This window comes from Propithecus coquereli, unplaced genomic scaffold (assembly GCF_000956105.1).
Source record: "Propithecus coquereli isolate 6110/MARCELLA unplaced genomic scaffold, Pcoq_1.0 Scaffold137, whole genome shotgun sequence".
NCBI classification, from domain to species: Eukaryota; Metazoa; Chordata; class Mammalia; order Primates; family Indriidae; genus Propithecus; species Propithecus coquereli.
The window spans coordinates 1295903-1314368 of NW_012137969.1; the positions used below are offsets into that span (position 1 = coordinate 1295903).

Below are 18466 nucleotides of genomic sequence, written 5' to 3' on the forward strand. Positions count from 1 at the left end.
AGAAGTTTAAAAGTTTTATTTTTACAAATCACAGCTGATAGACAGCAAAGCCTTCACCTGTAGAGACCATGTTCCAACTCGGGCCTGGGGCACCGCTCTGCGGGAAGAGCTGCTCCCAGGAGAGGGGTTGGTGCAGCAGGCAACAACTGCGAAGTCCAAGGTCCTGGGTGGAGAGGGGTCGTGGGCCTCAGCCAGAGCACCCCCGGCAGCCACAGTGCGTGCACTCGATGATGCGGCCCTGCAACAGAGGACAGCTGAGGCGCTGCACCCACCACCCGCCACACACACAGGGACCCTCCCACCAAGGAGAGTGCCAAATGGGACATCCCCTAGAGGATGCACCTCAGAAACCCTTTGACACTTCTGGATAGAGAAAACATGGTTCCTTCATGAAGATGTAAACAGCTTTGTTGACACGGAAGTTATACCTTTATGTGCATTTAACTTATGCAGATTCAACACACACATGTGCCATTAAAGAAAAAAAACCTGTGTGAATGAGTCTTGTTACTCTAAGTGGACATGACAGGCTCTGCAGTGAGCTGAGGTGGGGCTGCTGCTGCTCAGCAGGCTGAGTGCCAGGGGCCTCAGGGCCTCCTCCGGGCTGGGAGACCTTTTGGTTGGGGTAGGGGGAACAGAAGGGTGTGTACTTGAGTCAGCTTTCTGCCTTGGTGCCCCCCCCCCCCAGAACAGTCAGCAGCAGAACTTGTTCCCTAGGCCTGGTGTGGCCCAGTACCCAGCCAGGGGCCTGCCCAGCAGACAGAAGACCCCAGAGCGGTGGTTTGTGTTTATTTTACTTTTTAAAACTCTTGGAAGAACAAGACCTGAGTCTAAGCAAACAAGATCCTCTGGTGGAGCCCAGCTAAGTCTAAAAGCAGGCTCTGTTCTGGCCACAGGGTTGAAGCAGCACTACATCCCCATGGAAACCTGCGGCTCTCAGAGGAGGGGGACTTCTGCCACTCTGCCACCCTTCACTGCCTCCTTCAGAAAACCAGCACCCAGAGCCTTCTCTTGGGGAGGTGGCCCTCGCTCACTCTCCACTGCTCAGCATGCTCATCTCTGAACTGCCGCGTGGTGCGGGGAGACTGAGCTGCCTGAACACTTAAAACCCTCAGCACTGAGCCAAAGCTCTATAAATCATAGCTCTCGCTGCAGCATAAAGGGGCCAATTAGTGAAAAGGCCAAGCTGGGAGACAGGCTTTCTGGCCTGACCTCATAGCTGGGCCAACAACTGTCTGCCAAGGGGCTGCACTGAATGGCTACTAATGGGCAAGGTGCCGTACTCTTCTCTGCCTCGGTCTACAACTCTCTTTCAGAGGGGCCTGTGCCCTGAGCTCAGCTACTGCCCCCTCAGCACCACTCCAGGTGCCCAGCCTACTTTTGGAACAGAAATTTCTGACAGAAGAATTGCAGTGATGGTAAAATTAAAAGTTATTGTGAGGACTGAAGGAAATGGGAGAGGAACTCCCGCTGACTGGCCACCCTTCCCTGATCTAGCCCTCCCACCACCTTGGAGTTCAGTAACTTGCCCAAAAGTGGAGTTGAGATTAGCCCCCAGACCTAACACACACGTTCACTGCCACACTCTGCCTAGCATGGATTTCTGCAGAGGGACTCCCAGGTGGGATGGCTAGCAGGCTGTCAAGTGACAAAACTACATTCCAGCCCAACCAAATAATATGAAATCCTTTGGAGTTGACTAGGGCAGAATTTTGTGCTGAAAATAACGTTGAACTCGAGTATCAGACATTACCACTTCCAGCTTGCTTTTGGGGACCCGGCAAATGCAGTTTGTTCCAAAATTGGTGTCCCGTGTCTGAATGCACCGCAGGCAGCACAAGTTCTCATACCCTTGCTTTTTCCATTTTGCAATCAGGTTTTTGTCTGCATACCCTTCTTTAATGCAATATTCATATAGTTCTGTCAAAAAGATGGAGAAAGGGCATCAGACCATGGTGTAACAAACCTTCCCCCCCGCTGGCCTATCGCCACCCTTGAATAAAAAGAATATTTAGCCAACATTGGCTCCCCCCATTTCTAGTAGTAAGAAGAGTCAGGACTCTTGCTGAGGTTGCAAGGATAAGGGTCATTACTTAAATAATTCAGAAAGCTATTAAAATTCAAAAGGCCAAGAGGGAACTTGGCCAATTACCTCTGCTTATGGCTTTCCGCTTATAAAAGAGGTCAAAGATATAGCGGGTTTTCTGGTGGTGGATCCTGAAGATGGGCCACAGAGATTCCACTTTCCTCTTTCCCTCATGAGGCTCTGTTTCAGCTGGGGAGAAAAAAAGTGTGTGTTTGTTTTGGGGACTAGGGTTAGTCTGCACAGGATGGAGTGTCATTTTTTTCAATAACTAGGGATAACGAATACCACCTTCCCACTAGGATGACTACAGTCAAAATGATGGGACGATAGTAAGCGTTGGAGAGGATGTAGAGAAACTGGAACTCTCACACACCGCTGGTGGGAATGTAAAATGGTGCAGCCGCTGTAGAAAATTTTGGCAGTTCCTCAAGAAGTTGTAACATGACCCGGCAACAATTCCACTCCTGGGAACATACCAAAGAAAACTAAAAACACATGTGCACACATAAACTTGTACATAAAAGTTCCTAGAAGCCAAAAGTATAAACAATCCAAATGTCCCTGAACAGATGAGTGGATGAACAAAATGTGGTCTATCCACACAATGGAATAGTATTCAGCCTTAAAAAGGAAAGAAATCCTGGCACACGCTACAACATGGATAAACTTTGAAATGTTGTAAAACTGACCATAGCGATGGTGGCACAACTTTGTGAATGAATACACTAAAAACCCCTTAGACACTCTAAAAGGGTGACTTTTATAGTATATGATTTATATCTCAATAAAGCTGTTATTTAAAAAAAAAGAATGATTTGAATGTGATTGTTTTAAATTAAAAATGCCTTTTCAATTAGAATTAGAAAACGGATTTTAAAAAATCATTCAATAATAACCTTTGTTAACACCCTGGTCTCTCTACCCTTCCAGACCTATTCCTACGGCATAACAATTTCTCAGGATAATTCTTGGCCCAGAGGTGGGTATCCTAATCATCTTTAAGGGACCTTTAGTTTCATTTCCCAACCAAAGTCCTTTGGGGCTGAGAAAAAGCCAAAACAAACTGGACCAGTCTGAAGGTTCTCAGCAAGGTGGCCTGCAGGAGACAGCTGCCCCTTCAACACACATAGATCAGGTGGAGCTCACACCTGCCACAAGGCCATTCTCTCTTAATAGTTACAAGTTGATCTTTGCCTTCCACCTCCTCTCAGCTTTTAGGGCAGAGGAGAAGGTGAGGAGTGGTTAGGAAAACCGTACCCACATTTCTCCAACATTTAAGCCATTCTGTTACCTAGGATTTATAATTCAGCTCAACAAATGGCATTCCATCATCCAAGCAGAAAGACAGGTGTTAAGGAGCCAGCAAAGTACACACTGTAAGCTTGCTATGGGCAACACTCTGCTCTAGGTGTGCAAGACATGGCAGTGGGCAAGACAGAGCAGCCCAGCTCTGGATATCTGGATAGCCCTGAAAATCTTAGAACATCTTGGACTTAACATGTCCAGAACTGAAATCTTCCTCTGTCACCCACTCCAAAGCTGCTGCCCTTCTCTTGCCGTAAGTCACAGTACCATCCTTGCTACCCTCTTTCAATTCAGCAACCCTGGCATTGCTGAGCCTTTATCCCCAAGTGGTAAAATGGGCTCTAGGCTCCATCTTCTCCCCCTCTCCAGTCTGCTCCATCCCCAGAGCTCCCTCTAGTTTCTATCACTGAAGCCAAGTCTCTTAAGGCCACCCATCATCTTCCTGGGCTGCTATTTTCTTTATAGTGGAAGTAAGGGCAGCATGAACTAGGTCTTAAAACCTATGTTTATCAAAAGTGGGACATCAAAGAAATGCCAAAAGACTATATTGGTTAAAGAAAAACAGGAGAAAGAATACTGCTTTTTGGAGGTAAAGAATATCACACACTTCTAAATACAAGGTAAGGTTCCCTTCTCCTCAAAAGTCACTCCCTAAAAGAGGAAGTAGATTTACTTTCAAGGACTAGCAAAATCTCTTCTCTTCCAGCATTCTCCTATTTCCTTTATTTTGATTAAGAGCTGTTTTGGGGAAGAAATCTCTCAGCCCAAAATGACTAATTACTGCAAGCTCTGGATATTTAAAAAAGGTGGCTTGGTACAATCCCAATCAGTTTTGAAAAAAGGCAAGTAATGGAACGCTGATTTAGTAATTATTGCTGGAGGCATGCCTTCATAATAGCAATGATTAGATTCGTTACAAATAAGCATTTAACTAATTCAGTAAGTGGTTACACTGTGATCATGTAAGGCCAATGGATGCTTGTGCCTTCAGTTAAATTTTCCGAAGACAGCATATTATACAGGTTCACAAAGTGCAGGATCACACACCATTTACAGGGAAGCGATGATGGTACATTCTAGAAAACGGTCAGATGATCCAAAGACTAAATGATATAAACTGTGTCAAAGACCCACAAGAAAAGTCTGAATATAAAAATGTTTCATAAAATATGAAAGTGAAAAAGAGTAGCATTTCCACGTAAATATATTTGGTATGACTTTAAATATACATCTAACCAAAACAGTAAATAATTCTAGAGAGACTATTTGACCTGTATTTCCTAAAGCTTTTATATTCAGGTTGGCCAAAAAGCTTTTGAGGAACTTTTCATTAATGTTAGCTTACTTTCCAGCACTTATAGGAATCCTGTGAGTTAATAAACAAACAAAACATTATATTTGCATTTAAGCCTGGCCCCCTGGAGGCATTAAGCCTCGACCTTTGGACCCAGCCCACCCAAAGAGGAACTCCCCCACTCACCTTCTCTCATCTTTTGGTCTAATTCATCCAGTGTTGGTTCGATCAACTCCCAGCCATCTGGAGGTGCTTTCCGGCTTCTTTTGACTTTAGGCATTTCCCCCCAACAAGATAATGTACAAAGATCTGGGGGAGGAAATTAAATGAATTGGTTTCTGAGCTTCAAATCCCCAAAGGCCTTCACCGGCCACTATTTTGGTACAAGTGCACTTCCTTGCAGCAGCATAGGGTAGTAGCTACAGGAAAGGGCTCCAGATCCAGATTGCCTAGGTTCAAATCCTGGCTCTGCTACTTACCCTGTGATCTTTAGAAAGCTACTTAACTCTCTTAATTAAGTCTCAGTTTCCTCATCTGTGGGGAATAACACAAGCTACCTTATGGGGTCATTGTGAAGACTTATAATTGTATGTATCATGCCTGGTGTATAATGTGTGCTTAATAGACGTTAACTAACATCAACTACAAGCCTGGCCCTGTACTGGTTATTGGGAACACAGAACAAAAAATTAAGATATACCCTCTGCCCCTTGGAAGGTTACATTTTAGGAGGGAGACAGACAGGTGAAAGCCAATTATGATAAGAGTGTGAGGAGGGTACAATTGGGGAAGCCAAGAGGATCAGTGTTTAAAAAGAAAAAAAGCTGTAAAACCAAAGTACCTTAGAATCTGCTTCCCAAGAATGTAACAGAAAGATCTCTGATCTCTGCAGTTACAGGATTGGATTCTTGTCCAGCCCTAACAATTATTCTGTGACTTTAGGAAGGTCTCTTTTCCTCCTTTCCTCAGTCTCATCTGTAAAATGAGGGCAGTGGATTAGCCAATTGATTGCCAAGGTCTCTTTTAGACCTAACAAACATGTTACAAGTCAGGTAAAGTCCACACAAAAGGCTAGAACAAATGTAAATAGCAAAGCATTTTTCAAACCACATAGCGTTTACAAGCTGGCAAAGAGAACTTAGGTTATCTCTTACCTTTAAGCATGGCAGACTCATCTCTCCCAAATTGAGTCCCCTCCCTTCCAGAAGGTGTATGACACTTTATAAGCCCTTCCCCGCCCTCAACACACACACAGCCTCCTGTCATGAACTCTCCATAACCACCATACAAATGAGGAATCAAACTCTAACAGGTAAAGTCAGGGGCGCACAGCTGGGAATCTGCAAAATCTGACTCTGACTAGAGGACTCCTGACTTCCAAATCAGTGGTCTTTGCACTGGTCTCCCCTGCGCTGAAGCTAGAGATGCTGGATTCTGGTCCCTGGCCCAGGGTGCACAACCTGTGACAAGAGAATGATCACTTTCCAATGACTTCGGGAAATTCGAGGGCCCTGGCCCAACCTCAGAGTCAGAAGAGGCCTCTCGGGGAAGCTAAAGGTAGGAGATAACCAGATCAAGAAGGAAGAGGTGTTAGGAGGGTTAAGAGGTAGGGGCGCTCGGGGAAGAAAGATGTCACAGTGGGACTGTAGGGGAGGCTCATAAAGAGGTCAGCATCTGAACTAGGCTGAGAAAGACAGTATTTAGATAGAAGACGTTCCGGGAAGAGAAAACGGCATGAAAAGAAGCCTAGAAGCAAGAAAGCCCCCAAATTTACCATCCCCTCCTCAGAACGAACAAGGAGCCTCGGGAGCTCACTTTGGCCTCACGATCCAGAAGCCTGAACCCATCCCAGTCCAGCCGCTGAGATCGCTCTCTGGATTAGTGCAGACCACCGGTCCCTGGCCCCCACCGTTGTCAAGGTAATCGAGAAGACAAGAAAACACCTACCGGAAGCCTCTGCACCTCAGGCCGCCGCTTTGCTACTGACGGCTTCCGCTCCTGGGGCTATCTCTTGGGGATGAGGTCCTCGCCGAGCCCCGCCCAGCCCGCGCGGAGATTGCGTCCTCTTAGGTGCCCTCAGCGCTGCCTGTATAGAATTCCAGAGACGCTGTTGCCCTTTGCCCTCACTTTTCAGGGGGTGGGCGGCAAAGCCATGCGTATGTCTGGACGGGGATGCTGGGGGTGCTGTTGCCCGGCAGCACGCAGGCGAACCTGGAATCAGGCGACGCGCGGGACAGCCCGACTTCTTGCGCCGGCCTCCCTGAGGTCCCTGTCCTGGCGGCGGCGGCGACGGCGGCGGCGGCGGCGGCGCGCGGAAGGGACTGGACCGGGCGGAAGAAGTCGAGCCCAAGATATTTCCGGTTCCGGTGTCAACTCGAGGCGCCGCCGCCGCAGCAGCTGGAGCCGCGATGCCTAAAGGAGGTGAGGGGCGGGCGCGCGTGGCCCGCGGGCCTCCAGGGTAGGCCCGGATCCGACTCCCGCTGTCTCCTCAGCCCGTGGGCGTCTCAGAAAGTGGTGTCCAGGGAGGCCGTCCGCACCGGTTGAGGGCCAGGCCTGGGCCTCGACGCCCAATTGTCACGATGGGGAGACCGAGGACCATGGTGGGGCCTAGAGCGGCTCCCTCAGTGGGCTGAGGCGTTTCCGCGGCTCTGGATTCTCGCCGGCGCGGAGAGCCGGATCAGGGGCGCGCTTCTCCAAGCCTGAGGGGTTTGGAGTTTATCCCACTTCTAGGCTGGTTGGGGACTGAGTCACCGCGTCCTGTGCTTGTGCCGGGCCCGCCTGCTTCGTGTAAAACGTGGGCCCTCTCTGGCTCCGACTGAGCTAGACCTGCCAAATAACACTCAACATGATGCTTATGAGCCTGGTAGACCTGGCTTTGACTCCTCTATTCAGTAGCAACTCAGTGTGTGCCTTTGAGCCGGTCGCTTAACCTCCTTCTGTCTCAATTTTCTTATTTGCAAGTGGGGCTTATGATTGTACCTACCTCATAGTACTGATGCGTGGCTTAAACTAGGTAATCCAAAGCGGAGTGCGGAATACAGTGCCCCGCAAGCATTAACTATTTGTAAGGCGTTGCCACTTCTTGGCCGAGAAGGTCCATGTCTTCCCAGTACAGTGTATGTAGCCTGTCCTCCATCCTCTTTCCACCTTTAGAATCAAGTCCCCAGTTTGAGTCCCAGCTATGTCACTGTCTAATTCTGTGGTCCTGAACAAATCATTTAACCTCCCCTGGCCTGTTTTCCTCATCTGAAACACCCGGCGAATAGTCCTTAGCCTGGTGAGTTCGGGATAGGAGTGGTAAAATGATAGAGCACGCAAAGTACCTGGCTGGCTCCTGGCACAGAACAGATGTTCAGTTAATATTGGTAGCTCTTGTATTATGTTGGTTAATGCACTCCGCCCACAGGAACATCTGCCTGGAGCTTTTTCAAACCTAAATCACTTCCTGACTCCAGAGATATTGGCTTTATAGAGCTAAATCCGTTTAAACCTGGCTCTCTACCGATTTAATCTGTGACTGGAAGAGCCATGTCTCTTCTATTGTTCCCTAGTCTTTTCATCTGTAAAAGGGGGTTGCTGAATCAGTCATCCTGTCTCCAAAATCATATTTAATGGATACTTTGGGCCAAGGTTAGAGGCTACAATTGGAAAACCTTAAATATGAATTCATGGCTAAATGGTCTTTTGGCTTGCAAAAAGCTTTGCGAACAGACAGGGTTTAGGTTTCCTTTAGGATTAATTTGTTTGAAAAGCACAAGAAAACATGAAGGTATTAAAAGAATAAAATTCCCCAAGAGCTAAGCCCAACTCTTGTTTCCATGGTGTTAACTGTGAAGTATTTTTAAAGTCTTAAAAGAGCCTATTATAAAAGGTACTGTAGATCAAGCTAAGGTCAGTATCCCATAGCCAAGTATTTGAGATGAGAACTTATAGTAATCAACTTCGAGTTGTTACTATTGCCCTAGAATATTAAGAGAGCAGAAAAGGGGTGTTAGTTTTTTTAATGGCAAGCTTGATCTCACAATAGGACGTTCACGAGCTAGACTTAGCCTCCTCTGGGAACCTAGGTAGTCATTAAAATGGGTGGTGTGGTCTGTAGCAGCCCAATTACAGCTCCGCAGCTGCTGTCTAGGAAATTAAGGGAGGCCAGTATCTCTACTACTGTCTCTAGAGTCTGGAGCAGCTCTGGCTAATTACAGAGTCTCTGCTCACAGTGAGGGGCTCTCTGGAAATCTGGTGGGCGTCAGCTTCCAGGAGAGGTCCTGTGTGGGGGTCGAAGTCACAGCCACCCCTGCATACTATGGGATAAGCAGAGGGGATGTCACCCTGCTTTAAAACTGGCTGATGGCTTCAGCAGGAGTCAGTCTGGTATCTTGTCTCAAGACTGTAAAACTGATATTCTTAGATGAACCTAAATTGCTAGTCACATTTTTAACTCTTAGACTATAGTGAGGTTTGTTTTCAACTAACTTTACCAGTCATTTCTTACTTCAAGCACAGAGTTTTTGCCTGTGTGTTTTGGGTTTTTTTCCTTAAATATTTTCTTTCTACCATACTACTAAGATGAACATGAAGTATTTTATTTATTGTATTTCTGACATCTGCAATAAATTATATGGCCAGTGGTGTTTTTTGTTGTTGTTTTCCCACCAGATACTATCCTAGAGAGAAAGGTAAAAATCTTAGTGAACACTTTTGTAGTGTTTATCCAGTGCCAGGTGCTGTTCCAACAGCTTTATGTATAGTAGCTAATCTGTCTTCATGACAGCACTATGAGATAGGGACACAGATGAGGAAACTGAGTATCTGAGAGGTTAAATGCTTGCCCAGAGTCAAAAAGCTAGTAAGCATAGAGCTGAGATTTGAATCCAGGGGTTGGACTCTAAAATTTGTGCTCTTCACCACTCTGCTTTGATCTTAAGTCTCCTTGTCTATAAAACGGGACCAACAATGACTCTTGCACCCTAGGTTTATTCTGAGGATCAAATGAGCCCATGGCTGTGACAGAACATTGCAAGCAAAAAGCCCTATAGCAACAGTAGGGGCATAAGTGCTACATGTTTTTGTGTTGCATCTGAGTCCTGGATTCTAAGGGACCAGAGGATTTAGCCATCACTCGGTATGGTTCTTCTTATCTCAGTTCTTGTTCGTGAGAACCTGCATCCAGCACGTAGTTTGGTGATGCATCAGATAGGCACAGGTGGCTTCTTGCATTCCTTTGAACTCATGATGGGGGATAGGTTTGGGTGGTGATTTGTGAGGGGTAGGTGAGGTCTCTGTGGCCTCTGATGAGGGCACTCTGAGCACACACAACCCTCTGGGGGTCAGGGCAGTCAAGGCAGCTGCTTCCCTCAGGCCTTCCTAAACTGCTGATCCTTGTGCAGGGAGAAAGGGAGGCCACAAAGGCCGGGCAAGGCAGTACACAAGCCCTGAGGAAATTGACGCACAGCTCCAGGCGGAAAAGCAGAAGGCCAGGGTGAGTATGTGCCTGTTTAGGCCACTCCAGGGGCCCTAGGTGGGGTCCTGTCTCTTTGGCTCACAGAGAAGCCAGGCAGACTACCCAGTCACAGGGATGAGCCAGTTGGGGTGGGGAGGGCAGTGAGTCCCAGAACAACCGATGATAGTGGGGGCGTGGGGGACACCTCTAACTGGATCAGTTAGAAAGAACTTTGTTCACTCAGCCATGGTTGCCTTAGTGGGTCTGTGTTCTTGGTCCTGTGTACTTGCCTTCCGGAGGCTTTCCCTCCACCAGGCTCTGTCCATTCACTGCTCCAGCTCCCAGCAACCCCCACTTGCCTGCTGCAGCCATGTAGGACGGCTTGCCAGGCTCTATCCAACAGGTGCCATGCCTTCCCACACTCCCAGCAACAAAGTGCCAGTCATTCCTCGAGACCTTGTTCAGCCTCCCCTCCTCTGTGACTCGTGCTGGCGCCACCCTCCCCCACCAAAGTCAGAGCTGACTTAGTAGTTCCCTCTCCTCTGTTCCCGTGGTACTTTGTCCAGGGTACTGTTAGGAAATAGAAGATGTTGCCATCATTATTGGTGTCTGTGCTCCCTGTAACATCATTAGCTCTCTGCCTGGATTAAGGGCCCAAGGGAGCACAGTCAGGGCCAGATGAGTGCACAGCTGTGAAGTACCCCAGGAGCCCTGAGAAGGGAGAGGCCACATCTAGCTGTGGGGTCTGAGAGGGCCTCATGGAGGAGCTGGCAGCGGAGCAGGACCTTGGAGAATGTGTGGGCAGGTGCTAAGAGGGGAAGAAGATAAGGTTTTTGTAAGGGAATTTTTTGGTGGGAAGGTAAGGCAGGTGGAGGGAAGCAGCCTGCTGAGGTGCTATCTGGGAAAGCTGGTGCAGCAGGGCACATGTGTGGGTGGGTCGGGATGGCTGGCCTGCTGTGGACCTGGGGGAGTGCAGAAGGGGGAGGACTTGCCTGGGAATGCCAGTGTGATTTGGCAGCTGCAGGTGACAAGTGGGGAGCTGAGCAGGACTGTAGTGTTCAGCCCTATGGCTGAGTCCCTCTGATCTGGGAGACGAGCTTCTCACCCAGGCTATGTGAGGTGGCTGGGCTAGGAAGGGGAGCAGGGCCTTTTGTGGCTGTATGAGGGGCTTGCCAGATGGTGGAATGGATAGGCTGCCTGTCTCTAACCCATGTTGCTCACCCTGGGTCCAGGGTCACAGAGTTGGACCCTGGTCATTCGTAGTTCCAGCCTTCTAGAAACTTGATTTCTCCAGGTCCACAGTCTGAGAGTGGTAGGGGGGTCACAGTCTTGGGGGTTTGTTTTACATTTTTGATTCTGCAGGTTGTCATTTCTGAAACAGGAAGAAGAGGAACAAGAAGAAGGTGGAGATGGGGCTGCGGGAGACCCCAAAAAGGAGAAGAAATCTCTAGACTCTGATGAGAGTGAAGATGAGGAAGATGACTACCAGGTACTGAGTCTGTTGGGGGGCTGGGGCCTGGACTCATGTATTGAGTACCTGTTTGTTACTGGTAACAGTCCCAGTGGTAGGTGCAGACAAATTCCCTGCTCTTAAGGGTTCATGTTCTGATGGGGAGATAGAGTCAATAAGGAAGTAAACGAACAGTAGTGATAAGTAGTGATAAGTGATTAATCAAATAAAACAGACTGTGATAGAGGAGACCTGGAGTCGTGTTGTGGTGATGGGGTGACTTATAAGCTGAGATTGGAAAAACAAGACGCAGCCAGCCCTGTGAAACTCACATGCAGAGCAGTTGAGGCTCTAGATGAGCAAGAGCAAAGGTCCTGGGGCAGGAACAAGCTTGGCATGTTCATGGAACAGGAAGGGGCCGGTGGGCTGTGACTTAGTGGGTAGGGAGTGGAGTGATTCAGGATGGAGGGAGGAAGGTTGGCAAGGGCCACTCCTGAGTGGCTGTGAAAGGGGTGGGGCTTCATGGCAGTGGCCAGCTGGTAGAGGCCTTGTGATGGGGGAGAGATGACCAGATTCACTTTTTTTTTTTTCCTGAGACAGAGTCTCACTGTGTTGCCTGGGCTAGAGTGCCGTGGCGTCATCCTAGCTCACAGCAACCTCAAACTCCTGGGCTCAAGTGATCCTCCTGCCTCAGCCTCCCAAGTAGCTGGGACTACAGGCATGCGCCACCATGCCCGGCTAATTTTTTTCTATATATTTTTAGTTGTCCAATTAATTTCTTTCTAATTTTAGTAGAGACGGGGTCTCGCTCTTGCTCAGGCTGGTTTCGAACTCCTGAGCTCAAACAATCCGCCCGCCTCGGCCTCCCAGAGTGCTAGGATTACAGGCGTGAGCCACTGTGCCCGGCCCAGATTCACTTTTAAAAGATTATTTTGGCTTCTCTGTGAAAGTGAATTATAAGGTGTTGAGGGTAGAAGCAGGGAGATAGCAGCAGGCGTCCAGATCAGAAATTGTGGCTTGTGCCAGGGTGGTGACAGTGGCAGAGCAGAAGAGTGAACAGATTCAAGCCATATTTGGGGGTATCTGAGGGAATGAGGAATCAAGGGTGTGCTTAGGATTGAGGGGAGGATGAGGTGGGGTGAGGGGTGAATCTCGAGTTCTGTCTTAGACACATTAAGTTTGCAGTGCCAGGCATCTGGGTGGAGTATAGACACATAGCTGGATTGGGTACAGGCCTGTGGGGTGGAAGCTGTCTCTCAAGTTAACATTTCTAGTCAGTCAGCTGAGATAGGTAGGAATTGGACTTGGTCATGAGAACACACATCCTTGGCCCACCCTACCCTGGGGATCCAGCATGTACCTATTGTAGGGAAAAATTCAGGCACAGGATTCCGTGGGAAACTGGTTTTGGAGGCTGAGCTTGATGTGGGGGGAGTAGTGCTCCACGTGAGTGCTAGTGAGTTGGGCTCATGCTATTTCCTAGTTGACCTTGGGTGAGTTGTTTAACCCTAAGCAACCATTCTGTAGCCTCTGAAACTGGGATAATAGTCCCTGGTTGCTGAGGCTTGGCATGGTTGGGCTCTTACTGCACACACTTACTTTCCTTGCCCCTCCTAGGCCGGTGAAGATAGTCCTGAGAGCTGTCCCCACTATGAGATAGGCCAAGTACCTTGTCAGCTGGGGGTGGAGCAAGGGTTTGTCCCCATCCAGATGGGGGGAGATGGTGGGAGTGGCCTTCAGGGGCTCTGTAGGACCTGAACTTCTCCAACAGCCAGCTTCTTGCCCTGTTCTAGCAAAAGCGCAAAGGTGTGGAAGGGCTCATCGACATTGAGAACCCCAACCGGGTGGCACAGACAACCAAAAAGGTCACACAACTGGATCTGGACGGGCCAAAGGAGCTTTCAAGGAGAGAACGGTAATGTCACTGGCTCAGCCTTGTAACCTGGGCCCACGAGCCAGGGGTTGGCCTGTGGGATGCTGAGGCGCCAGCTCCTTGGCCCTGGCTTCCTGGGCTCTGAGGTCCCCAATGGCTGGGTGGGGGCACCAGCTATGTTCATTCCTGTTTCATCTCATTCCACAAAGACACTACAGTGGCTTTTAAGAAACACACACACAATTTGTTTTCACCAGTAGATAACGTATCAGTGAAACTAGGACAGTGGATTCAGACCTGAGCATTGCACTTGAAGTACTGGCCTAGGGATACGGAGGCTCGCCCTTTGTTCCCTTCTTCCAGAGCACCACACTCTGAGGAGACTCCCTTAATACAGCCCAATCTGACCATTCCTGGTCTGCATCTGTCTGTAGTGTTGTAGCCATGGGGATAGGGAGAGGATCAGGGGCGAGGCCTGTGCCAGCCAGAAGGCAGCCCAGTGTGGCGCAGGGAGGTTCTGCCTGGTTTAGGTGCCTGCCCCAGGCCTCTCTGAGTCCCATGTGAAAATGGGACTGCAAATGTCTACCCCAAGAGTTATGTGAGGATTGAGATCAAGTACTGAAGTCCTTGTCTAGTGCCCTGACTTTCGATGGCCACCAGGTGACCTCAGGGGCCTTAGAAGAGGTTGAAGTCTGCTGGGGAAAGCAGTGCTGGTTTCTCTCTGGCTGGGATGCTGGGATTTCAGTCCACCTTCCTGTTCTGACATGGTGGAGAAGATGTGTGTCTATGAAAGCATCACGGAGAAGACTCTCCTCTACTTCTTCAGTAGCTTCCTTCTCAGGCTTGACTTCCCAGAAATGCAACAGCCTGGGCTACCAGAAGGGCTCTGGTGCCCACTCGGGTTCTGCCACTTTGCAGCTGTGCAGCCCTGGACAAGTCACTGCCCTTTCTGGGCCTCAGTATCTTTACCAGTAAAAGGGCAGTCCTGTTGCTACCTCTGCCGTATGGGGCTGCCGCGATGATAACCAGGAAGGCCAGCACCCTGCCTGGCCCTTCAGTGAGGGACCCTGTGGAGCCATTGGCAGCCTTGCTCATCATTTCTGAGGGCTCAGCTTAGAGGCTTCTGAGTCTGGCACATCGCTGCTAGGGTGGGATCTGCTGGGTTGCCCGGTGTTATGTTCTCATCTCTGTAGCAGATGTCTCATCCAGAGTCTCCTGGGTGAGATGCTCATCCCGTTCCTGGTGGCTGAGTTTCTCTCTGTCCCCTCTAGCAAGGCCTCCGTGCCGCGTTTCTCATTACTCCCAGCTCTGTGTACTTTTGAGGGCCTCTGACCTCCTGCCAGGCAGGGCTCTCCCCTCCTTCAGCACTTGGCTCTTCCAGGAACCCAGTACAGTTGGGATCCTTCGACTTCACACCCTGGATGCCGTCCACTCCAGTTCAGAATCTCAGGCTTGAGAAGGTCCACGAAGGGAAACTAATGACCCTTGCTATTCTCTCTACCTTGGGGGTTGATTACTGACACCTCTGTCCCATGGGAGTCCAGCTTTTGCTCCCACACCTCTACTGATGGGGCTCACCCCCTTGGGAGGCAGCATCTTGCACATCTGAGCTGCTCTGTGAATGTGTCATGTTCAGCTGAAACAATGTGTCTGTTTCCCATCCTGGCCCTCATTCCATGCCCTATGGCTGCTTGGTCCACTTCATTCTTCATTCCTTATGGAATGTGGGTTCCAGTGCCTTCCTCCTCCTGGTCATCTTCTCAGAAACATAGTTAGTTCACTTGGTTTTCTCACTTCGGTCACCAGACCCCAATCATGAGCCCTCAAGCATCCCCCCCACCTCCCTCAGACAGCTGTCATCTTCTCTCCTACTAAGGCTTTTGCAAGGACACAGGTGTTTTCCCTCTCAGCTGTTCCTCCTGCATGCTTGTTGGGTGAGTGTCCATCAGGCAGGGGCACCCAGAGCCAGGGCCCCTCCCTCAGCCAGAGCACCCTCCTTCACCCTGGCTGTAGGCCCGAGTACTTGGCCTTTATTCTGCCCCCACGTCCAGCTCGGCCAACAGTGAGGAAGATGTCCTATGTCACCTTTTTATCCAAACAGAGAAGAAATTGAGAAGCAGAAAGCAAAAGAACGTTACATGAAAATGCATTTAGCTGGGAAGACAGAGCAAGCCAAGGCCGACCTTGCCCGGCTGGCGATCATCCGGAAACAGCGGGAGGAAGCTGCCAGGAAGAAAGAAGAGGAGAGGAAAGGTAAATCCTGGACTGCTCATGTGTGGGCAGCTGCCTGGCTCTGGGTCTGGCAAGCCCCCAAACCCTGACCTTGTGTCCTTATCTGTGAGATGGGGGTGCGGTAAGGAGTGATTGATGGTTGGGTAGAGGCTCCATCCCACATGTGCCCTCCACCTCCTTGGACTGGGAGGGTCCATTGGTGTCATGGAGTCAGATGTGGGTTGGAATCTCATCAGAGCACTGTTTACAGTAGGGGAACAGTTACTGTCCCCCAGTAGCAGGAGGCCTCCAGAAGCCATGCCCTAGTGTAGACCTTTTGAGGCTAGAAGGTCCCACTGAGGTCTCTGGTGCCATGTGCAGCCAGGAGAGCTGCCTGGGGTCACACCAGTGTCCATCTGAGGGGGTTGGGAGGGTGGGCTGGATACATAACACTGTGGACTCAGATGAAATGTGTCCCAAGCGTCCTTCCCTGTGTCCTTCCCCAGGCAGGCCAGAGTGGCTATGGGGAGTTGGTCCAGTTTATAGGAGCATTTGACTTGTGACCTTTGCCTCCGAGGGGTCTGTGAGAGCCCTTAGAGATCCCACTGTCCTGCCTCTTCACAGGGTCAGAAGGAAACTAAGGCCTAGAAAGGGGAAATCAAATTGCTCAGGGGCACTGTTACCCCTCCAGAAATCCAGTTATCCCAATTCCCTACTCATCTCTGCTTCACAAACCCCAAGTGGGAAAGGACTTCATGTGTAACTATGTGCATGTTGTTGCTGATTTTGGACTTAAGAATTACTGGATTCTGCTGGGAAGGTAGGGTGAGGAGAAATTTCCATTTGCCCACACCGCTGTGTGTTGGCGGGCCCGTGTGGAGGGGGCAGCAGCCACTCGAATATGTCGGGAATGTCTGGGTGCCTGACATTTGGTAGCTCCTGCAGGGGCATCAGCCTCGGCCATTCTCCATGGGTCCCTTCCTTGGATGCCAGCTGAGCAAGTTGCACAAAATGTTTTCTGAAGACCTAAAGTTCTGTTTGTGTGTGTGTTGTTTTGCTTTGCTTTGTTCTAACTCCCACCCTTCCCTTCCAACCCTCAGCAAAAGATGATGCCACGTTGTCAGGAAAACGAATGCAGTCGCTCTCCCTGAATAAATAAGCGTGACCCGTGGGAGGAGATGCCAGGGAACTGGGCCACGCTGCCAGGACCTCTGCTGTGTCTCGCTCACCCTGTGCCCTGGTGCCGCTGCAGCTGCCCCTCACGGCCAGGAGCCCCCATGGCCTGGGGTCTCCTCTTCATCTTGGCACAGAAATTGGGGGGATGTTGGGGGGGCTGGGGGAGGGGCAGCTGCTATCTTTGAGACAGAAAGATGCAGGACAGCATTTCGTATGTAACCATTTGAATGTTTTTGCTGTTTTTAGAATTCAGAACCCTTGTTGGGGAGTGCCTGGGAGGTAGGGTAAGAAGAGCTTCCATTTGTCTGGTAGATTGCACGTTAGTGGGCGGTTGTGCCAGGAGGCAGCTGCTAAGAGGTTACAACAACCAGCCCGTCTGTGTGGCCTGGGTGCTCATTCAGAGAGGGGCTGTCATCTGGGAGCCCGTGCCTCTGGGTCCCTGAGGGTCATAGCTTGTCCCTGGCCAGTCCCTTCTGTCTGAGGCTTCTCTCTGCCGTTCTCCACCCCATTCCCACCCACCTGGCCAGGGCCTGGGCCCATTTTAACCCTACCCGTTGATCATTTCAAGAACCTCTGTTGACTTTGCAGCACCCAGGCAAAACATGCTCCACAAATTCAACTTGTATATTTGGCAGATTAAACTTGACATTATCGTAATCCTTGTTTTGTAATCCATTCTTTGGCTCCTGTGCCTGAGCCGTTTTTACCCAGCAAGTCCTGGTGTCACTCAGGCAGGTGCACCCGGAAGGTTCAGGGCATGTACCCAGCTGGGTAAGACTTCTGTCTGGTGGCACCAAGCAGGGTGCTGGGACTGGATCCCTGGATTAGAGCTGGGAGAGACCTCAGATGCCAGAGCAGCCAGGGACCCTTCCAGCCCACAGCAGGCTGAAGCAGCACCCGGTATCCCTCTTCTGGCCTCCAGGTGTCCCCCACCAGTTACAGCCTCAGGAGTGGTACCCAGTGCTGCCTGAGAGATACTAATCACCTCATTCAATCCTTACCACCCTGTATGGCAGGGACTGGCAACAGGGAAACTGAGGCTTTGTGCAATCAAGTGAGCAGTCTACAAATTCAGGCCCAGTGAAAGGTCACCCCATGGCACCTGTCCTGCCCCTGCAGCCCTCTGTGAGGGGGAGCATCATCTTGTGAACAGCAGCATTTTGTCCAGAGGTCAGTGGTCTGTTGACATGATTGGGTATCGGGTGGGGTGGAGGGTGAGGGTGTGGTTTGCCCAAGGTCGGGCAAAATGATTTAGTGGCAGAGATGGAATAAACCTCCGATTCCCAGCAACCTTTAGCAGATACACCTGGACTTGACCAAGCTGGCATCTGCCTCACCCTGACCTCCCACAAGCCCAGGAGGAAAACCCCTGACCTGGCCCCTGAGGAGCAGGAATTACAGTGAAGATTTTGCCAGAGCACCTCCCCCTCTGGAAGCCATGCAGCAGCTGCCTGAGTTTAACTCTGTGACTGAAAATGAGGTTCTCTGACAAGATGGAGGGTTCAAGAAGGAAGTAACTGGTAAGATTCATGGTGCCCTGTCGCTGGCTCTGAGAGAGGAGTAATGAAGTAGGTGTCTTGTGGCTGGAAGCCAGAGGTCTGTGTGAATGCCTGCCGTGAAGAGGCTGTGTTTGG

At 50.0% G+C, this 18466-nt stretch overlaps 2 protein-coding genes across 3 annotated transcripts; one reads left to right on the plus strand and one right to left on the minus strand.

Moving 5' to 3' along the window:
• On the minus strand, positions 1-6658 carry BUD31 (BUD31 homolog (S. cerevisiae)). 2 transcript variants are annotated; one of them, XM_012639000.1, is made up of 6 exons: positions 6633-6657; positions 5527-5660; positions 4872-4994; positions 2153-2275; positions 1754-1920; positions 1-238 (listed from the first exon to the last, which is right to left on the minus strand). In XM_012639000.1, the coding sequence occupies exons 3-6, from the start codon at positions 4963-4965 to the stop codon at positions 188-190; spliced, it is 435 nt and encodes a 144-aa protein (XP_012494454.1). In that variant the 5' UTR covers positions 4966-4994; positions 5527-5660; positions 6633-6657; the 3' UTR covers positions 1-187. The 2 variants fall into 2 exon arrangements, with proteins under 2 accessions (XP_012494454.1, XP_012494455.1); XM_012639001.1 differs by lacking the exon at positions 5527-5660 and having other exon boundaries at positions 6633-6658.
• A 310-nt stretch (positions 6659-6968) lies between these two features.
• Positions 6969-17489, plus strand: PDAP1 (PDGFA associated protein 1). Its single transcript, XM_012638999.1, has 6 exons — positions 6969-7106; positions 10070-10161; positions 11504-11611; positions 13366-13487; positions 15547-15698; positions 16757-17489. Exons 1-6 carry the CDS (start codon positions 7094-7096, stop codon positions 16813-16815), a joined length of 546 nt encoding a protein of 181 aa, XP_012494453.1. The 5' UTR covers positions 6969-7093; the 3' UTR covers positions 16816-17489.
• Positions 17490-18466: the final 977 nt, after the last annotated feature.

What these genes read in the sequence shown, in the direction of transcription:
- PDAP1 (XM_012638999.1), top strand. An exon ending in CGGAAAAGCAGAAGGCCAGG is followed by an intron (nt 10,162 to 11,503) that starts GTGAGTATGTGC and finishes TTTCTGAAACAG; the next exon opens with GAAGAAGAGGAACAAGAAGA. An exon ending in ATGAGGAAGATGACTACCAG is followed by an intron (nt 11,612 to 13,365) that starts GTACTGAGTCTG and finishes GCCCTGTTCTAG; the next exon opens with CAAAAGCGCAAAGGTGTGGA.
- BUD31 (XM_012639001.1), bottom strand. Translation starts at nt 4,965, where the DNA reads ATGCCTAAAGTCAAAAGAAGCCGGAAAGCACCTCCAGATGGCTGGGAG. An exon ending in AGACCAAAAGATGAGAGAAG is followed by an intron (nt 2,276 to 4,871) that starts GTGAGTGGGGGA and finishes TTTTCTCCCCAG; the next exon opens with CTGAAACAGAGCCTCATGAG. An exon ending in GCGGAAAGCCATAAGCAGAG is followed by an intron (nt 1,921 to 2,152) that starts GTAATTGGCCAA and finishes TCTTTTTGACAG; the next exon opens with AACTATATGAATATTGCATT.